This window comes from Sus scrofa, chromosome 5, assembly GCF_000003025.6.
Source record: "Sus scrofa isolate TJ Tabasco breed Duroc chromosome 5, Sscrofa11.1, whole genome shotgun sequence".
In the NCBI taxonomy this organism is placed as follows: Eukaryota; Metazoa; Chordata; class Mammalia; order Artiodactyla; family Suidae; genus Sus; species Sus scrofa.
In genome coordinates this window covers 4,919,023-4,935,771 of record NC_010447.5, presented here as the reverse complement: position 1 = coordinate 4,935,771, position 16,749 = coordinate 4,919,023, and the positions used below count along the sequence as shown (strand labels likewise).

At 57.8% G+C, this 16,749-nt stretch overlaps 1 protein-coding gene across 1 annotated transcript in view; it reads left to right on the top strand.

The window, feature by feature from the left end:
- PARVB (parvin beta) overlaps positions 1–16,749 on the top strand; it is a 108,828-nt gene that overhangs the window by 79,723 nt on the left and 12,356 nt on the right. The window contains 4 exon segments of the mRNA XM_021091402.1: positions 1,195–1,310; positions 4,052–4,110; positions 8,060–8,079; positions 15,008–15,069. Of these exon segments, the coding sequence (XP_020947061.1) occupies positions 1,195–1,310; positions 4,052–4,110; positions 8,060–8,079; positions 15,008–15,069 (257 nt within the window).

Genomic DNA, 16,749 nt, shown 5'->3' with positions numbered 1-16,749 from the left:
CAGAAGCGGCTGGGTGGGTTCTTACCACCCTGGGTACCAGTGGTGAGCTGTGTTGCCGCGAAGTCACTGAAGCAGGTCTTCTGGAGGGTTCAGGCCGGTCCCCGGAGTGTGTCTCGGAGCGCCGGCCTTGGGAACGCCTGGCATCACAGCGCTTCCAGCCAAGACGTGAACCTGGAAAAGTGAAGCACTAACCAAGAGAGGCTGGAGGGGCTTGGTCCTGCTGTCCCTCCTCCAGCCTCACCCCCTGCAGGGCAGACAGGGTCGGCTTAGCGGCTCTCCTGGCCCCTGTGCTTGGGTAAGACGAAGGCTGCAGTCAGATGAGCCCCTGGCTTCTTGGCACAGAGTCCTGGGGCAGTCCCCAGCCCACCTTATGGGCTGCAGGGCTGAGGCTGGGGAGTCCAGTGCTTTGGGGATGACACCTTGGTCCACGTCCTGAAGAAGAGCCCGTGCACCTGGGGCTGGTGGCCGGGGCCGAGGCCAGCAGGAGGGACGTCCAGCTTCCCCAGGCACCCCTTGCCCTTGGTCGCCTTCCCTGCAGAGACGCTCGATTGCAGAGCGGGAGGGTTTTAAGCCCCTGAGATAAGAATGCGCCTCATTGGGGGGGTGAGGGCCAGGTGGCCTGTTTTCCCAGATCTTTGCCCGTCTCTTGTGCCAACTGCATGTTCCTGCTCATTCTCCCTCCTCTCACCACCCAGTCCACTCTTTTCGCAAACAGCGGTTCCCGCTTTTGAAAGCGGTTGCACACATCCCCCAAGGCCGACAGGAAAGAAAAAATTAGGAGCTAGAACCAAATTCACCAAGGATGCTGGTCGGCTCTCTCCATTTTGTTTATTTAGGGCCGCACTTAACGGAAGTTCCCAGGCTAGGGGTCAAATTGGAGCTGCAGCTGCCGGCCGGCACCACAGCTCAAGGCAACGAGGGATCCGAGCTGAGTCTGCAACCTTCGCTGCAACTCAACGGCACCACCGGATCCTTAAGCTGCTAAGCAAGGCCAGGGATCAAACCTGCATCCTCATGGATACCAGTTGGGCTCTTTACTGCTGAGCCACGATGGGACTGCCCTGTGGCCTGTGGGTTTGCCCATGGGTCTCCCCTGAGGTCGCATTTGCACTCAGCATCTTCGCTGCCTTCTGGATGTCGGCTTGGGGTACATGTCTGATGATCTAAAGCTCCCACTCTTCCCTCCCCGACCAGCGATTCACGGGAAGAACCTGGTGGCCATTCTCCACCTCCTTGTGGCCCTGGCCACGCACTTCCGGGCCCCGATCCACCTTCCAGAACACGTCTCCGTGCAAGTGGTGGTGGTGCGGGTAAGTACCGCCAGCCTGGCGGTCGGCTGGCCCGAGACGCTTCCCTCCTGCTCGCTTCTTTCTTCTCTAAGAGGCTGCCTTCTGTTTTTTCCCTCTTGATAAAACGCATGCCTCGCCCTGGCTTCCAGGTAAATGATGGGGTAGGAACAATGGCACCAGTTTGAAGAGAGGCAGGTTCAAAGGCATGAGTGCCTGGAGGTTTAATTTTCCACACTTTTGAAAAGAGCATTCATTTCCCTGCAAAGCCAAGTAGCTGGAATGCAGGCCTCTTGAATGAGCTTATTACTCGCTGGAAGAGGGTAGAGACCTCGGTCTGAAATGGATAGTCCGGTAGCCCCCGTCGCAGCCTCGCCCCCTCGCTCCCAATTACATCCATCATCCCCCGTCGTCTTTTTTTTTAGGGTCGTTTCTCCTCCTTCACTTGGAAAAATGTAACTTAGGAGCCAGGGTCCTTCTGACGGAGGTTCAGGTCACTGTGCCTGGCCCTTTTTGCCCTGCGTTTCGGGGGACAGACCCTGCCTCGGCTTTGTGTGTGCGTCTCGCCCACCAAACATGTATTAAGCACCTACTGTGTTCCCAGCCCTCTGCCCCGGCTCTCGGGGACACTGGGTCCTGAAGGAACAGCTGCTTCTGCCAGAGCCTTGAGGTCAGGCTTGGCACCTGGACGTCTTTCGTGTTTCTGTTCCTGGAGCTGTCCAGCGCCAGGCTCTCCTCTGAGTTTTGACGTATCAGTCCCGTGGTCTCTGCGGTCTGCTCTGGCGAATGCTGTGTTTCCTGAGGCCGTCCGACCCCTCGTCACCCCGGGAGCCTGGCTCTGTGCCGATGGGCGGGACGCCCCTTTCTCTGGCATCGGGTGAGGGTCACCAGCCGCTTGGCCCTGTTCGCTTCCTTGGGGTCCAAGGTGGTGACGGGGACAGGGGACAGCTCCTGCCACTCGTCTTGGGTGCGCACTCCGGGTGGTCACCAGGAAAGGCTTCCCGAGGCCGCATGAGAACGTGGTTTCCAAACCATGAATGTCAGATCAGGGCCCATGGATGCTGAGCAGCTCCGTAATCAAGATATTTCCTTTCAGGCCCGCACTCTGGTCCAAGAAGATCTTTGGGTTTGCAGACCGTTTTGCTGGCCTGAGCGAGCGCTTGCTGGCACTCCCTCCTTGACCGGGGTTACCCGAGGACTCTGGGCCACGTCCAGGCCGGGAAGACGGGGGGTCTGGGGAACGGGCCAGCCTCGGCCTTAGCGCTGTGGCTGGCCTGTCCCTCCACGGCTGGTCAGCCACTCTGAGTCGGGAGGTGCAGGAGTTTGAAGTTTGCAGAGGGAAGGACGGAGCAAAGGGCCGCGTTTCCTTGGGAGGGCCCTCGATTCCTCTGAGCTGCCACGCTTTCCCCGTAAAACTGAGCTTCTGTACAGACTTTTACAATATTCTCCCCCCTCAGTCGCATACCCAGCCCTGGGCCCTGTATCTAGCGGGGGTCTGATGGGCATTCAGTATGTATGCGAATAAAATGACTCTGGGCCACCCTCGTGGGCGCTTCTGAGAATCAGCCCCGCCGAGGCCCTGGGAAAGCGGACGGGCGCCTGACAATGGTTACTCTTCATGCACGAGAACCAGAACCAGCGGTGAAAACCCCTTGGAGGCCGAGCTCAGGAGAGGCTGGGAGGTTGGATCTGGAGAGGGGGCAGCCCTGACCAGTGAGTGAGCTCCCCGTCATTCAAGGGGTTCATGTAGAGGCTCGAGGTGGGGGCTGGGTTAGCAGCCACCAAGCTCCATCCTGAGGTCCGGGACCTGCAGGCTTTCTTCTCTGCACAGTCACCACCTCCCCTCCCCCACCAGGGTTGCCGCTGCTCACCTGCTGCAGGTGTGTTAGTGTCCAGGCGCTGCTGAAACAAAATCCCGACAGTCATCATCCTCTCACACAAGGGAAGCTAGAGGCTGAATCCAGGAGTCGACAGGGTCCCTCTGAAGCCTTCCGTCCCTCTGGCAGCTTCTGTCGGCTGCTGGCACCCTGGGCTTGTGGACACACCCCTCCAGTGCTGCCTCCACCATCGCGTGGCTTCTTCCCTGTGTCCACGTTCCTGCCTCTCTTTCCTCTTCTTATGAGGACACCAGTCATTGGATTTAGCATCAACCCTAATCTGTCATGGCCTCATCTTAGCTGATGACATCTGCCAAGACCCTATTTCCAAAGGAGGTCCTACTCTCAGGTTCGGACTGGAGGTGACTTCTGTGAAGACCCAGTTCAACCCAGGGCTCCTGTGTATTTCTCTGCTTCTTCCTGTATGTGTGTTTCCTGTGCATTTCATGTGCACCCTCCTGTTACTGTGTGTGGTTCCTCCAGGGCTTCCCCTCCTGTTGTAAGCGTTTGCTGTGCATTTCATGTACGTTTCACGTGTATTTCATCCAGCTCCTCTGTACTGGGCCTCTGCCTTCATGCTTCTGGCCTCTCCCAGCTTCTGAAGTGAAGGATTCCTTTGGGAGCTGGGGTGTTTCTCCTGAGACCCTTACAGCTGCCAACTCTCAGAGCAATGCGGAGAGCAGGTGCTATGGTGGGGGGGACAGGTTCCAGCCACCAAAGGGTCCCCTCTGTGGTCACCTGCAGTCTCACCCCCAGGTGGGTGTTGAGCCCCACCTTTGCTCTCTGTTGTTCCTCGGAGACTCTCCCAGGCTGGGGACTGTGGGTACCTGAAGCTGGGGGGTCCTCTCTGCCTGCGGGGTGTTGATTTGTTCATTCTGGGGTTTTCAGAAGCGGGAAGGCATGCTGCACTCCAGCCACGTGACGGAGGAGCTGACCACGACCACAGAGTAAGTGAACCTGCTGCCCCGCCCTCAGGCCCTGCTGTTTTCCATTCCACGGCCCTTGCCCCTGAGATGGGATTTTTCTCAAAAACGTCCACTCTGGCTTTCTGTTCTCCACGTGCTTTCTTCAAAGTCTGTTTTGGTTTGGTTTGGTTTGGTCGAGGAAGGGCAAAAGAGCAGTTCGTTTGGGGGTTTTTTTCGTTTTTTATTTTTTTGTCTTTTTAGGGCCAAACCTACGGCATATCAAAGTTTCCAGGCTGGGGGTTGAACCAGAGCTGCAGATGCTAGCCTACACCACAGCCACAGCCACGCGGGATCCAAGCCAGGTCTGCGACCTGCACCACAGCTCACGGCAACGCCGGATCCTTAACCCACTGAGCAAGGCCAGGGATCAAAGCTGCATCCTCAGGTTTGATCAAACCTTCTTAACCCGCTGCGCCACAGCAGGAGCTCCTGGTTTGGTGTGTACATGAGGAATTCCAGATCTTTTCTTTCTTGCCAAGTAGAAAAATAAATACGTATGTTATCGGAATTTGATCTTTAACTTGTGCGAAGTCGTTTCTGGAATGAGGCAGGGAATAATAATTAAGAATATAATCGGGAGTTCCCGTCGTGGCGCAGTGGTTAACGAATCCGACTAGGAACCATGAGGTTGCAGGTTCGGTCCCTGCCCTTGCTCAGTGGGTTAACGATCCAGCGTTGCCGTGAGCTGTGGTGTAGGTGCAGACGCGGCTCGGATCCCGCGTTGCTGTGGCTCTGGCGTAGGCCAGTGCTACAGCTCCGATTCACCCTAGCCTGGGAACCTCATATGCCGTGGAGCGGCCCAAGAAATAGCAACAACAACAACAACAACAACAACAACAAAAAGAATATAATCGGAAGTTCCCATCGTGGCGCAGTGGTTAACGAATCCAACTAGGAACCATGAGGTTGCAGGTTCGGTCCCTGCCCTTGCTCAGTGGGTTAACGATCCGGCGTTGCCGTGAGCTGTGGTGTAGGTTGCAGACGCGGCTCGGATCCCGCGTTGCTGTGGCTCTGGCATAGGCCGGAGACTACAGCTCCGATTCGACCCCTAGCCTGGGAATCTCCATATGCCGCGGGAGCGGCCCAAGAAATAGCAACAACAACAACAACAACAAAAAAAAAAGAATATAATCGATCACATTCAAAATCTCTTCTAAGAGAAGGAGGAGGAGAATTTTAAATGGTGAATTTTCATCGAGTGGGAATGCCAAAGACTTCAAAGTTTTTGATGTTAGATCTAAGTTATTCGTTCCAAAGACTTTGGACTGTCCTTCCTTATGCTGGAAGGTGAGTTTGAAGAATATCGAGAGGGGGCGGGGGTGGGGGTGGGGGAAGGTGTTCAGAAGGGTCAGAGGGTCCCTTTGTCCAGTTCATGTATTGGTCCACCTTCGCTCCGTCAGAGGGAGGCCGCTGTACGTGTCAACGAGAACCTTCTTCGGAGAGACAGGACCGAGCCGTTCCTCACCTCTTAGACGAGGCCGGGGGGCAATTTTTAAGAAGGCTCGAAGGCTTCAAACCTATTGAAAATAGCCAATCAGATGGCGTATTTGGCACGTGGTTTTCAGGAGGCCTTAAGACTCCTTGTTGAGCATCTTTAAAATTCACTGCATTGGTGCCTCTCGCCTAAACCTGTTCCAGATGAAACAGAACATTAAAAATTGATCGTCTCAGCTCACCCACCTGCTCCCTTCAGAGAGTGATTAATTACTGTGTCATGAATTCATGTATGGTCTTTGAAAAATCGAGCTGACACAGGAAACCACTCCTGGCGTGGGAGCTGTCAGGTACATCGGAGAGACGCTGGCATGTGGCCTGACGTGTGTGCACATCTGTTCCAAGCCCCCTGCGGGGGGCGGTGGGGGGGGTGCGGGATGGGGGCCTGGTGCCGAGCCTGGCACGGTGGGCCTCAGGCAGCTGGCTCTGCCTGTTCAAGAGCAGGAGGAGGGCAGTTTGGTTGCGGGGGCGGGGGCGATCGGGAGTGGGGTGGCGTCTTAGTTATTCATCCTTGTGTAAGGAACTAGCCCCCAAGCCAAGGGGCTTAAAACAAGTCATTTTATTTGCTGACAGTGCTGTGGATCAGTGGTCTGGTGGTTGGTGCTGCCCCGTGGGGGCCTCTGTCTCTTCCTGTGTCTCTTGTCGTCACAGAGCAGGGCTTTCTCCCTGGGGGGGGGGCCTTAGGGGTCCCCAAAGAGTGAGAGGGCTGCTGCAGGCCCCTGGACCCCCATGCGCTGTGTCCTCCCGTCCTGCGGGTCAGAGCAAGTCGCCAGTCACCCTGGGTGGGAGAGGGGGAGGCAGACCACTGGGTTGGCCAGGTCGGTGATGGGGGGATACAGTGATGGGGAGAGGGTGGGACGGTCTTTCCTAGTCTCGCAGTGTGTGAGGAAGACCCGAGAGGGCAGCAGGGGGCAGAGGGGGCTGTCACCATAGCTGGCTGCTGGGAGAACGGCTTCCACGACTCATGGCAGGAACCAGCACCTGGGGGGCCTGCTGTGCTCGGGCACCATGCCGGGCTCCTGGAGGCTCAGAGGTGTTTCAGACTCGGCTCTTCGCCTGAGGGCTGGTGGTTTAGCTGGTCGTGTCCACAGAAATGTGAAATCCAGCCCCGTGACCTTGTGGGAGGTGCTGCGAGGCCCTCAGGGAACTTTAGGAGGGGGGCGAGCCCCCCAGAGGCAGGTGGAGGGAGGTTTCTGGCAGAGGCTGCCCAGCCTCCTGCCTGTCTCCTAGATTCCGGGTGTGCTCCGTCCTGTCTCTTCCCCTCCACGTGGCCCCAGTGGATCTGCTAGAGCATCAGATGTCTTAGCACCACCCTGCCTGCTTTCTGGCTGCATCTGCTTCAGTCCCCCTGGGAGCCCACCCTCCTGCAGCTCTGAAGATCCACCTGCAGTTTCTCAAGGTGGTCTCTCCGCTCCCGTAGAGGCCCAAAGTTCTTCCCATTCCTTCGGTGCTGAGGTCACCTCCTCCAGGAAGCCCTCCTGGTTTGCCAAGCAGGAGTGGCCAGCTTCCTTTACGTCCCCATAGCATCTCCTCTACGTCACATTTCTGGGGCTCGAGGCTGTGTTGAAACGTGGGCTTCCACGTCTCTCTCACTGTCAGGTGTCGCGTGGGCGGGGCCATAGGGTGTTTATTTCTGTGTCTTCATGGCCTGAGCATCCTAGGTGCTCGAGAGACTCTTTGCTAAGTAAGACGGAGGCCAAGGACTGGGGTCTAGAGGGACTGGGGGACGAAGTCAAGGGGAAGCTAGTGCATAGAAGGGACCAGTGCGGTCGTGCACTTAGGTCCTCAGGGAGGACCCAGCCCGCCCTTGGTTTCAGCTCTCACCTTGAAATCAGGGCCCAGCCTCTGGGTCTCCAGGATCCTTTAGTTCCATGATTTCCCGGAAGAGCATCGTGCTTACTCACCGAAATGGGGACCCTGGGGAGCCTGCACCCTTGTAGTTAATTTTATTTATTTAACGAATGAATTTTTGGCCGTGTCCTCAGCCGGCAGAAGTTCCCCGGGCCAGGGGTCAAACCCGCGCCACAGCAGAGATAACACCAGGTCCTTTACCTGTTGAGCCACCAGGGAACTCCTGCATCCTTGTATTGTGACGTTTAAATGGAACAGGTGCCTGAGGACTCGTTTTCTGCTGAAACGCTCTCCGTGTTGACCACTCTTAGGATTCAGGGTCCCCCTAAGTGGCATTGATAGGGTGGCTTAAGTCACAATGGCGGCCGGCTGCTGGTCTTAACGAGACATGTAGAATCCACCCGCGTACCTCTTGATTGTAAACAGAGGAGGAGAAAATGTCTCAAAATGTGACTTTACATTTTTGTAAGTAACGCTTCGACCAGGCAGTTTGGGGCTCCGACATGCCGGTCGCCTCCGCCACCTGCTGCTTGTAAAACTGGGTTCTGAGTCCCCGTCTGATGGTTGTCTCTGTTCTTGTTTGCAGGATGATGATGGGCCGGTTTGGTAAGTAACGGGTGGGAGTGGGGGTGGGGAGTCTGAGGTCACCGGCACAGTGGGACAGTCCCAGGAGCCCCCAGGGTTCACACAGTCACTCAGGGGCGGCAGGGCCCTGGGTGGGTTTCGCTGCTCCCAGCAGTTTTGGAATCTTCGAGAAAGAGTGTGGTCCTGCGGTGGGGGCAGCCTGCATGGTGGGCGGGGGTTTGCGTCTCAGAGCCAGAGCCTGGGGGGTTAAGAAGGTTGAGGTTGGAGGTTGGAACCGAGGACAGGACCGGGGAGTGTGCGGGGCGTGGCACGTGGTCTCACACGCAGGCCCTGGAGCGGGGGGGGGGGGGGAACCCGGATAAAAGGGAGGGTAGCCATGTCCGCGGAACATGGAGCACGGGCAGGCGGCCGGAGGCAGCTTCCTGGTGGGATGTACTTTCATTATCGTTTTCCACCTTAAAATCTTCGGCTTGGGGTCCCCACGGGGCGCAATGGGATCGGCAGCACCTTGGGAGTGCTGGGACGCAGGTTCAATCCCTGGCCCAGCACAGTGGATTAAGGATCCTGCGTTGCCACAGCTGTGGCTTAGGCAGAGCCTGTGGCTCAGGTCTGATCCCTGGCCGGGGGACCCTATGGGCCATGGGGTGGCCAAAAAAAAAAAAGGAAAGAAAAGAAAAAAAATCTCAGCCTAACAAACCTCGTTAGGGTCAGGCAGCCTTGGCTGTGGTCCTGGCTGGGCCACCTCTGGCCTGCTCCCTCACCTCTCTCCCCCATCTGTGAGTTGGGACCATGGGCTTGTTTGAAGGATTCCTTCGTGAGATAATAAATGCTGGATCTACTTGGCCCGGGGCCCGACTCTCTCTCTCTGTTACTGTCGTTTTCAGCGGTCATTCCCAAAGCGCTGTCCCCTGCCTCCGTGGAGCCCCTTGACCCATCTTCATCGTAGCGAGGGCTGCAGATAAAGGGCCGGGAAGGCCCAGCTCTCGGCTCCGTCCGGGCTCACCGCTTTGGGGAGTATTTCAAAACAAGGAGCTCTCACCGCCTCCCTCTCCCAGTGCCATGTTCTCCAGGAGGCAGAGAGGGGAGCACGGCTGCTGGAAGGAAAAGTGAAAACCAATGAGAAGGTCCCCTGTGCCCTAGAAGCCTGCCACCCGGAGCTGGTCCCTAGCTGCGGGTACCTGGGAATAAGGGGTGCCACTCTGGGGGCTCCCACGGGGCTTGGTCACGGGGCCCTGTGACCTCACGGTGATTGGGGGACCCATGGCACACGGCTGCTGCCCTTCAGTTCTCAGAGGTCTTGAATGAGAGAAAATGCAGCACTGACATGTCCTTAAGCTTTCTTTAAGTAGGTCTCGAGCTGTGCTGGGGAAATTCAGTCTTCACAACCCTTTTTTAAGTAGCACTTCAGTTCTTTTTAATGTCTTTATTATTAAAAAACATTACAGGGAGAGGAACGGACCCCTCCTGTGTCCGCCTGCTGAGGGTCAGAACCATCCCGGGGAGTGGATGGGGGGGGGGGGGCCGCAGCCTGACTCTGCCTGGGGCTGAGTGGGGCCGTTTGAGGGTGCCCTGCACCCTTCTGTCGACTCCCCATCCTTTCTGCACAGGGACTCTGACCCTGTGGGATGATAGAGGCACAGAGGTGACTCCACTGGGGCCCTTGGAGCGTCTTTATTTGTTTGTTTTGGCCACACCCACAGCATGTGGAAGTTCCCGGGCCGGGAATCAAACCATCAAACCGCACCACAGCAGTGACCCCAGCTGCAGCAGTGACAGCACTGGCTCCTTAACCGGCAGAGCCACCAGGGAACTCCTGGCCCTTGGAGCATCTTTAATGTTGCTTTGGTTTTTTGAGTTGTCTCTCCCATGTGCTGGGTGGGCCTGTTTGAGCTTTGGGGGACTGGGGAGGATCATTTCAGCTGGGGGGCTGTGTGCAGCGTCCCGTATGGAGGGGGGGAGGCTTAAAAACCCCCCGGGAAGGAGCGCTCAAGGGTCTGGTGGACCCGGCAGTGGTTCCTGCTGAGAGCGGGTGTCGTGATGTGAGCGACAGCCCTGCTGCTGCTGCTGCTGCTGGTGAGCACCGCGGGGGGTGGGGGGATGGGAGGATGGCACCCCAAGAAGCCCTGGGGTCTGGAGTCCTCCTCATTACTCGCTAGGCTGTGCTTGTGAAATGCAAACAGGCTATTAGTGGGTGACAGGCGATTCCTTCCACCCCCAGCTTGGCTTCTGCTGACGCACGCCCGCCCGAGGTCTCCTGGTTACCCGCTGGCAGCCTCAGCACCAGCTTCCGCAGGCCCTTCTCCCCCGGGAGCCCCACAGCCGCACAGCCCCACCTGGGGGTGCTGGTCCCTGGCCCGCCCTTTCCGTTGGTGCCTCTGCGCCGCTGTCACTTCCTAAAGTGAGGGTTAACCCTCACTCTCCTCAGCGTCCCCAGCTTGTCTTAAGCTAAAGCCACAGCCCCTGGGCCTGGAATGCTCCCTCTTGAGACCGCCCATAGCCAGGAGGCTCCCCACCATCCTGCCCGGGTCACCCCGCTCCATCCTCCAGCTCGTCCCACCCCCATCCTGCCTAATTATCCTGCCACTCATCTTCTTGCTTTTAGGGAGCACGTTGCTCCCAAGCCTGGCAGATGGGGGCTCCTGTTAGACTTGGGGCCCCTGGCAGGTTCGGGGTGCCTGGACTGTCGGGGCCTGTCATTTGGCCCTTCCCTCTTTCTCTTTGCACGTGGTTCCTCGAGCTGCAAGCGTCCCGTGGGCTGGAGTGTAGCATCCTCCACGTGCATCCCAGCCCTGGGCTACACACATTCTAGGAGCTCCCTGGACCCCAGGCTGACCCTCCTTGGCTAAGGTCTGCCTGGGGCTTAGCAGGGAGCCCAAGGGCTCGGCCCGTTTCTCACAGGAGCACTCTGAGCCAGGGAAGGTGGGTTCACGCAGCTCCCCCGCCCGGGGTCCCCCTTAGCCGCCTCCCGAGGACATAACCGCCCTGGTTGAAGCAGGTGGGAGGCCCTTCTCCCCAGGGGAGCTGGGAGCTGCAGCCTGATCTCCATGGCAACGGTTTGCTGGCTGCCTCTCCTCCGCAGGCTCCCCTCCCCCTCCCCGGGCTCCGGGAAGTTGGGGAGAAGGGAGAAGCTTTCTTCCTCTTCCTCCTGGACTCCTCGTGGCCGCTGGTCAAGCCCCCTCCCACCTCCCGGTTTCTGCTAACACTGCAGCTGGATCATGCCATTCCTGGTCTCCATCCTCCACGGCTCCTCACCACGAGGGACCAGCCCCTCTTTGCTTCCCGCACGGGCCACACGGTCCAGAATGCACTCTGGCTTTCCGTTCCCTCTGCCCAGAAGGCCCTTCCTTGTCTTCTTGCCCAATCGAGCCCCACCTCAGATGTCTGGGCTCCTGTGAACCCTTCTTCCACCCCCGATCTCGGATGCCCTAGGGACCAGGCCGCTGACACAGAAGAGGGAAGTGGCCGGAATATCAAATGCTGATGGTGGGGAGTGCTGGGGCCTGGGGCAAACAGGGGAGTCTGAACCCTACTTGCACGGGGGGCTCATCCATGCTGAGGCGGGGGATGGAGGCATACTGCTGCCTCCGAGTCCATTTCTTCAAGAGAAGCCAGAGGAGTTCCTGTGGTGGCGCAGCGGAAATGAATCTGACTTAGGAACCATGAGGTTGCGGGTTCGATTTCTGGCCTCAATCAGTGGGTTAAGGATCCGGCATTGCCGTGAGCTGTGGTGTAGTCACAGACATGGCTTGGATCTGGTGTTGCTGTGGTTTGGTGTAGGCCGGCAGCTGCAGCTCCGATTCGAGCCCTATCCTGGGAACCTCCATATGCTGCAGATGTGGCCCTCAAGAGACAAAAAGACCAAAAAAAAAAAAAAAAGGCCAGAAATCGAGCCCTATCCTGGGAACCTCCATATGCTGCAGATGTGGCCCTCAAGAGACAAAAAGACCAAAAAAAAAAAAAAAAAAAAAAGACCTGCGGCATATGGAGGTTCCCAGGCTGGGGGTCTAATTGGAGCTGTAGCCGATGGCCTACACCACAGCCACAGCAACACAGCAACAGCGACCTACACCACAGCTCATGGCAATGCCGGATCCTTAACCCACTGAGCAAGGCCAGGGATCGAACCCGCATCCTCTTGGATGCTAGTCAGATTGGTTAACCGCTGAGCTACACTGGGAACTCCTTATTTTAAAAATATTGACTCAAACAAAACCCACTTTGTTTGGAGAAGCTAAGCAGCTCTGAAAGGTGGACAGGGGTGGACACTGGGGTCTCTGATGGATTTTGGCCCCTTTCTCTGGCCTGTTGGGCGCCCCTCTTTGTAAGCATCTCTCAGCTTGCGCCCTTCCAGGGGTGGGGCTGCTCCTGTTCATCTGGTGACTGTCGCCAGAGCCTGCGGGGAGATTGGAGGCAGGAAGAGAGGGCCCCGGTGAGCTGAGTGCCAGTGACACACCTGGCGGGCAGTGGCTTGGCCCTTGAGTCACTCTCTTGGGTAATTCTTACACCAGCGGTGAGCCAGGGGCTATTTTCGCTCCCACCGTCGAGAGGGAAGCGCCTTGCCTACGTCACAGGCATCAGGATCTGAACTGGATCTGTTTTTATTCCCAAGGCGGCCAGGCCCACCACCTGGATCTGACGTCATCCTGTCCCCTGGGTGCCGGCGAGCGGGGCACGGGGGCGCCGGCCTCCAGACCCGGAGATGGCTCCCCTGCCGCCCTGGCTCTGCGAGCCCGGCAGTGGCCCAGCTAAATATACTCGGCTGACGTCAAGGCCGTTCTGCTCCTGGGGTTTTTCTTAAGCTGCATTTAAAGTTTGTGTTTTGCTTTGTAAAGATTTAGCTGCTTTTTTTTTTTTTTTTCCTCCTCTTAGCCGACTGCCGTATTGAGGATAATCTGACTTAGATGATTATAGAAATAATTTGCAGCTGCTGCGGTGGAAAAGCGGGGGGAGGCAGTTCTGCGGGGCTGGGCCTCTGGGCTGCTATTGGCTTTTAGGTGAAATAAGAGGGGCACCCCTCTCCCCAGCCCCCCACCTCCATCCCCCCACCCCCCACCTCCCCAGCACCCCCTGCCCCCTGCTCGGATGTACACCTACACACACACATACCTGCCTCTTTGCCTCCCACCTTCCTGCCTGCTGCCCACCCCTGAGGCCAAGGAAGAGGCCATACCTGGGCTGGGCCGGGCTGGGCCGGGCGGAGGTTTTGAGCGGCTCCTGGCCCCTGGCCTGTGGACTCTTGAGCACCTGCAGGTTGTTTGAATGGCCGGGCTATTTCCTCCAAGAGAAGACCCAGCTCACTTGGCCACGACCTGCTCTCTTTCTCATTTCTCCCCCCTCCCTCTCCGGGTCAGGAGGCGGGTCCTGAGGCAGACCCTGAGCCAGCTTTGTTTCTGGGCCCCAGCCCCCTCCAGACAGGTGGATCTTTCTGGGCTCTCCACTCCCCCCACCCCAGAACTCCACCTCTGGGTTTGGACCCAAGTTCCAGCTGGCAATAGAGGGCCTTTCTGCTGGCTGCGGTCCTCTGAGCAGGCACCTTGGGAGGAAGGGTGGCTCCTTGAGGCCAGAAGCGGGGGCCCCAGCATCTTCCAGGTGCCCTCCGCACTCCCCCTCTGTCCTGGCAGCGACTCCCCACGGCCCCGCATCCACCCTGCAGACCTCAGCCCACCTGCCTGGGGTCCAGGCAGCGGGCTCTGTCCTGCCTCCCTGTGACCTGCCATGGCAGCCTGGCAGCCTCAGGCTAGAGCCCAGCCCCCAGCCCGCCCTGCTGTCCTATCCACTGAAAGCCATGCGGCCTTGGCCTCCAGTGGCCTCGCACTTAAGAGCGAAGGGATTGATTCTGTGTTAATTTGGAAGGCGTGCTCGGGCCTGTGCGTGGCAGTTAGAGTGGGTCGGGGTCTCTGGGAGAAAGAGCGGGTGGGACACGGAGGAACGGGCTCCTTCAGGCCCTGCAGATGTTCCCACAGAGGCAGACGCCCGGGGAAGAATAATTGGAGGAGTCTCAGCAGGTTTCCTGGTTCTTTCCTTTGTTCTGAGCACTGGCTGTGAGCCTTTCGTGGCTCCGGAGCCGGAGCCAGGGATAGTGCAGGGAGCAAGTGAGACGGTGGGCCTAGCCTACAAGGGGCTGACAGTCCAGCAGATAACTAAAAATAAAACACACTCTCTGGTAGTGATTATGTGTTATGAAAATTGCGCCGGGGTGAGGGGCCAGAGAGCGGGAGTGGGGTGCTCTTTTTGCATCCGTGGAAGGCCCCTCAGGGGAGGTGAGGTCTCAGAGCAGTCTGGAGGAAGTGAAGGAGAGAATAGCAGGTGCAAAGGCCCTGGGGTGAGGGGCCGCCAGGAAGCTGGTTGGTGGAGTGAAGTCAGGGAGGACGAGTGTGTTGGGGGTGGGGTGATGCTGCACCTGCTTAGACCCCCACGGGCCTGTGGGAATTTTAAGATTGATGAGAAGCCAGTGGAGAGTTTTATTCAGGGCAGGGAGGGGGAGGGGCAAGACATGAATCAGTTTACACTTTAAAGGGCTCCTTGTGCCTACCAGGGAGAGGGGGCGGGAAGGGCTGGGAGTGGAGGAGGGAGACGGGTTAGGCAGGAGGTTGTAGGCTTGTATTGGGGGGTGGGGGGGCTCAGATTTATTGACGAGGTTTACCGACTAGAGGGGACAGGTGGGCGGGAGAGGCAAGGACGCCTCAAGTCCTAGGATGTGATTTTGGGGGGCCAGTGTTGAAGTGCTACTCCTGTGTTTCCTGCTGAAAGATAGAACTGAGTTAGAAGGACCCCTGGAAGCATCTTTTCCTTGCTTTTGCCCCTCATCCGTGCCCACCCCTAGGTTCTGGCAGGCGCGGAAAAGATTCTAGGCGGGCGGGACATCCCTGGGGATTAGAGGCTGCCTGGTCCCGGGCGGGGATGTGGGCGGCATCCGAGTCCCCTGAAACCCTCTTCTGTGTCTCCGCAGAGCGGGACGCCTTCGACACGCTCTTCGACCACGCCCCGGACAAGCTCAGTGTGGTGAAGAAGGTGAGCGCTCCACGGGGCTGCGTTTCTCTCATCTCCCGGCTTCCTCACCGCACGGGCGCCGTGCTGGGAAGGAGGTGGGAAAATGTTTGAAATCTCTGAAATGTTTGCCACATGGATTGAAGTGTAATTATAGTCAGAAGCGTAACTCCAGTGCATAAAATTAGCACCTTTTAACTCAGCATCCTTGCTCCTGGATATCTTCCTGCCCGCCCACCCCACCGCTGCTGCGGAGTGAATTACCCAGCCAGCACCCGGTGGCGGTTCCTTCCGAATCAAGGCTTTTTTTTTTTTTTAATTTCCAATGTGGAAATGTTTTTAAGCACGTCTGCCCGCTGGCCTGGTGACCATGAAGCTGCATTCACGACGTGCCTGGTAAACAAGCAGACGCTGCTGGGCGGAGCTGTTCCAAGCTGCATTTGGCCTGTTCCCCGCCCCCGTTGGGAGGACAAAGGGGAGGCCCTTCCCCAGTCCAGGCAGCCTGCTGGTCAGGCTGCGGATGGAAAAATCCCTGTGAACGAGGCCCTGGCATCCGGGGCTGGGGGGAGGGGTCTGCTGGGAAGGTTTGCTCTCCCCCAGAAGGAATCCAGACTCACCTCACTGTCATCCCACCCACCTGTAAAATCTGCGCCCTTGACCCTGGGGAGAGAGCTGTCTGTGTCTCAGACTGTTTTTCCACACAGGTTTCTCAGTGCAGGACTTATCAGAGCCTTTAATAGGCTGACATGCTTTGGAATTCTCGAGGAAGAGGATTCCGATCTGGCTCCCCACTTAGCTGTGTGACCCACGCAGATGATAAGTCCTCCCTGCAGGTTCCCCATCTATCAAGAGAGGCGGCTTTTCTGAGGATACAGTGTGATTGCTCTGTGCAGGGCCTGGCCCCATGTCGGCTGCTGACTGTGTGGAGTATGAGGTAGCGGCAAGCTGTCTCTGTAGATCTGGTGCTAATTCATTCTTTGAAAAAGCATGTTTGGGGCTCTGGGGGCTCCAGTCATGACCAAGACAAAATCCTTGTGTTTGCCTGGCAGCTTCCTGCTTCTGGCCTGGCCCTTTCCCCACCACCACATTGACAGTTGCCTTGTTAGTGGAGATACGAACTCGGCTAGGATCCATGAGGACGCAGGTTCGATCCCTGGCCTTGCTCAGTGGGTTAAGGATCTGGCGTTGCCGTGAGCTGTGGTGTAGGTCCCAGATGTGGCTCGGATCTGGCGTTGCTGTGGCTGTGGTGTAGGCCGGCAGCTACAGCTCTGATTGGACCCTTAGCCAGGGAACCTCCATATGCTGCCAGTGCGGCCCTAAAAAGTAAAAAGGAAAGAGAGGGAGAGAGAGGTGCTGGGTTGATGGTCCCGTGCCCCGGAATAAAAGCAGTTGGACCCTGTCCACCTCACCAGTCCGTCTAGGGTCACCCGCTCCTACCCTTTCCCCTCCCCCCGACGTCCACCCCCAGGCAGAAGATGCCGGAAGGTTCGCCTGTGTGTATGTGGCCTGGGTGACTGCTCCGCCCACTCCCCCCTCCCCGTCTTCTACGCGCCCCCCTAGTCCAAATGCTCCCCCCTCTGACATCTTCCAGGGATCCACACACTTATCGCCCCACCCGCCCCCACGTTGCGTGGTTGCACGTGCTTTGCTGTATCTCTTGACTTCTCCGTGGTGTCCACTGGGGGTGGGTGTGGAGAATTATGC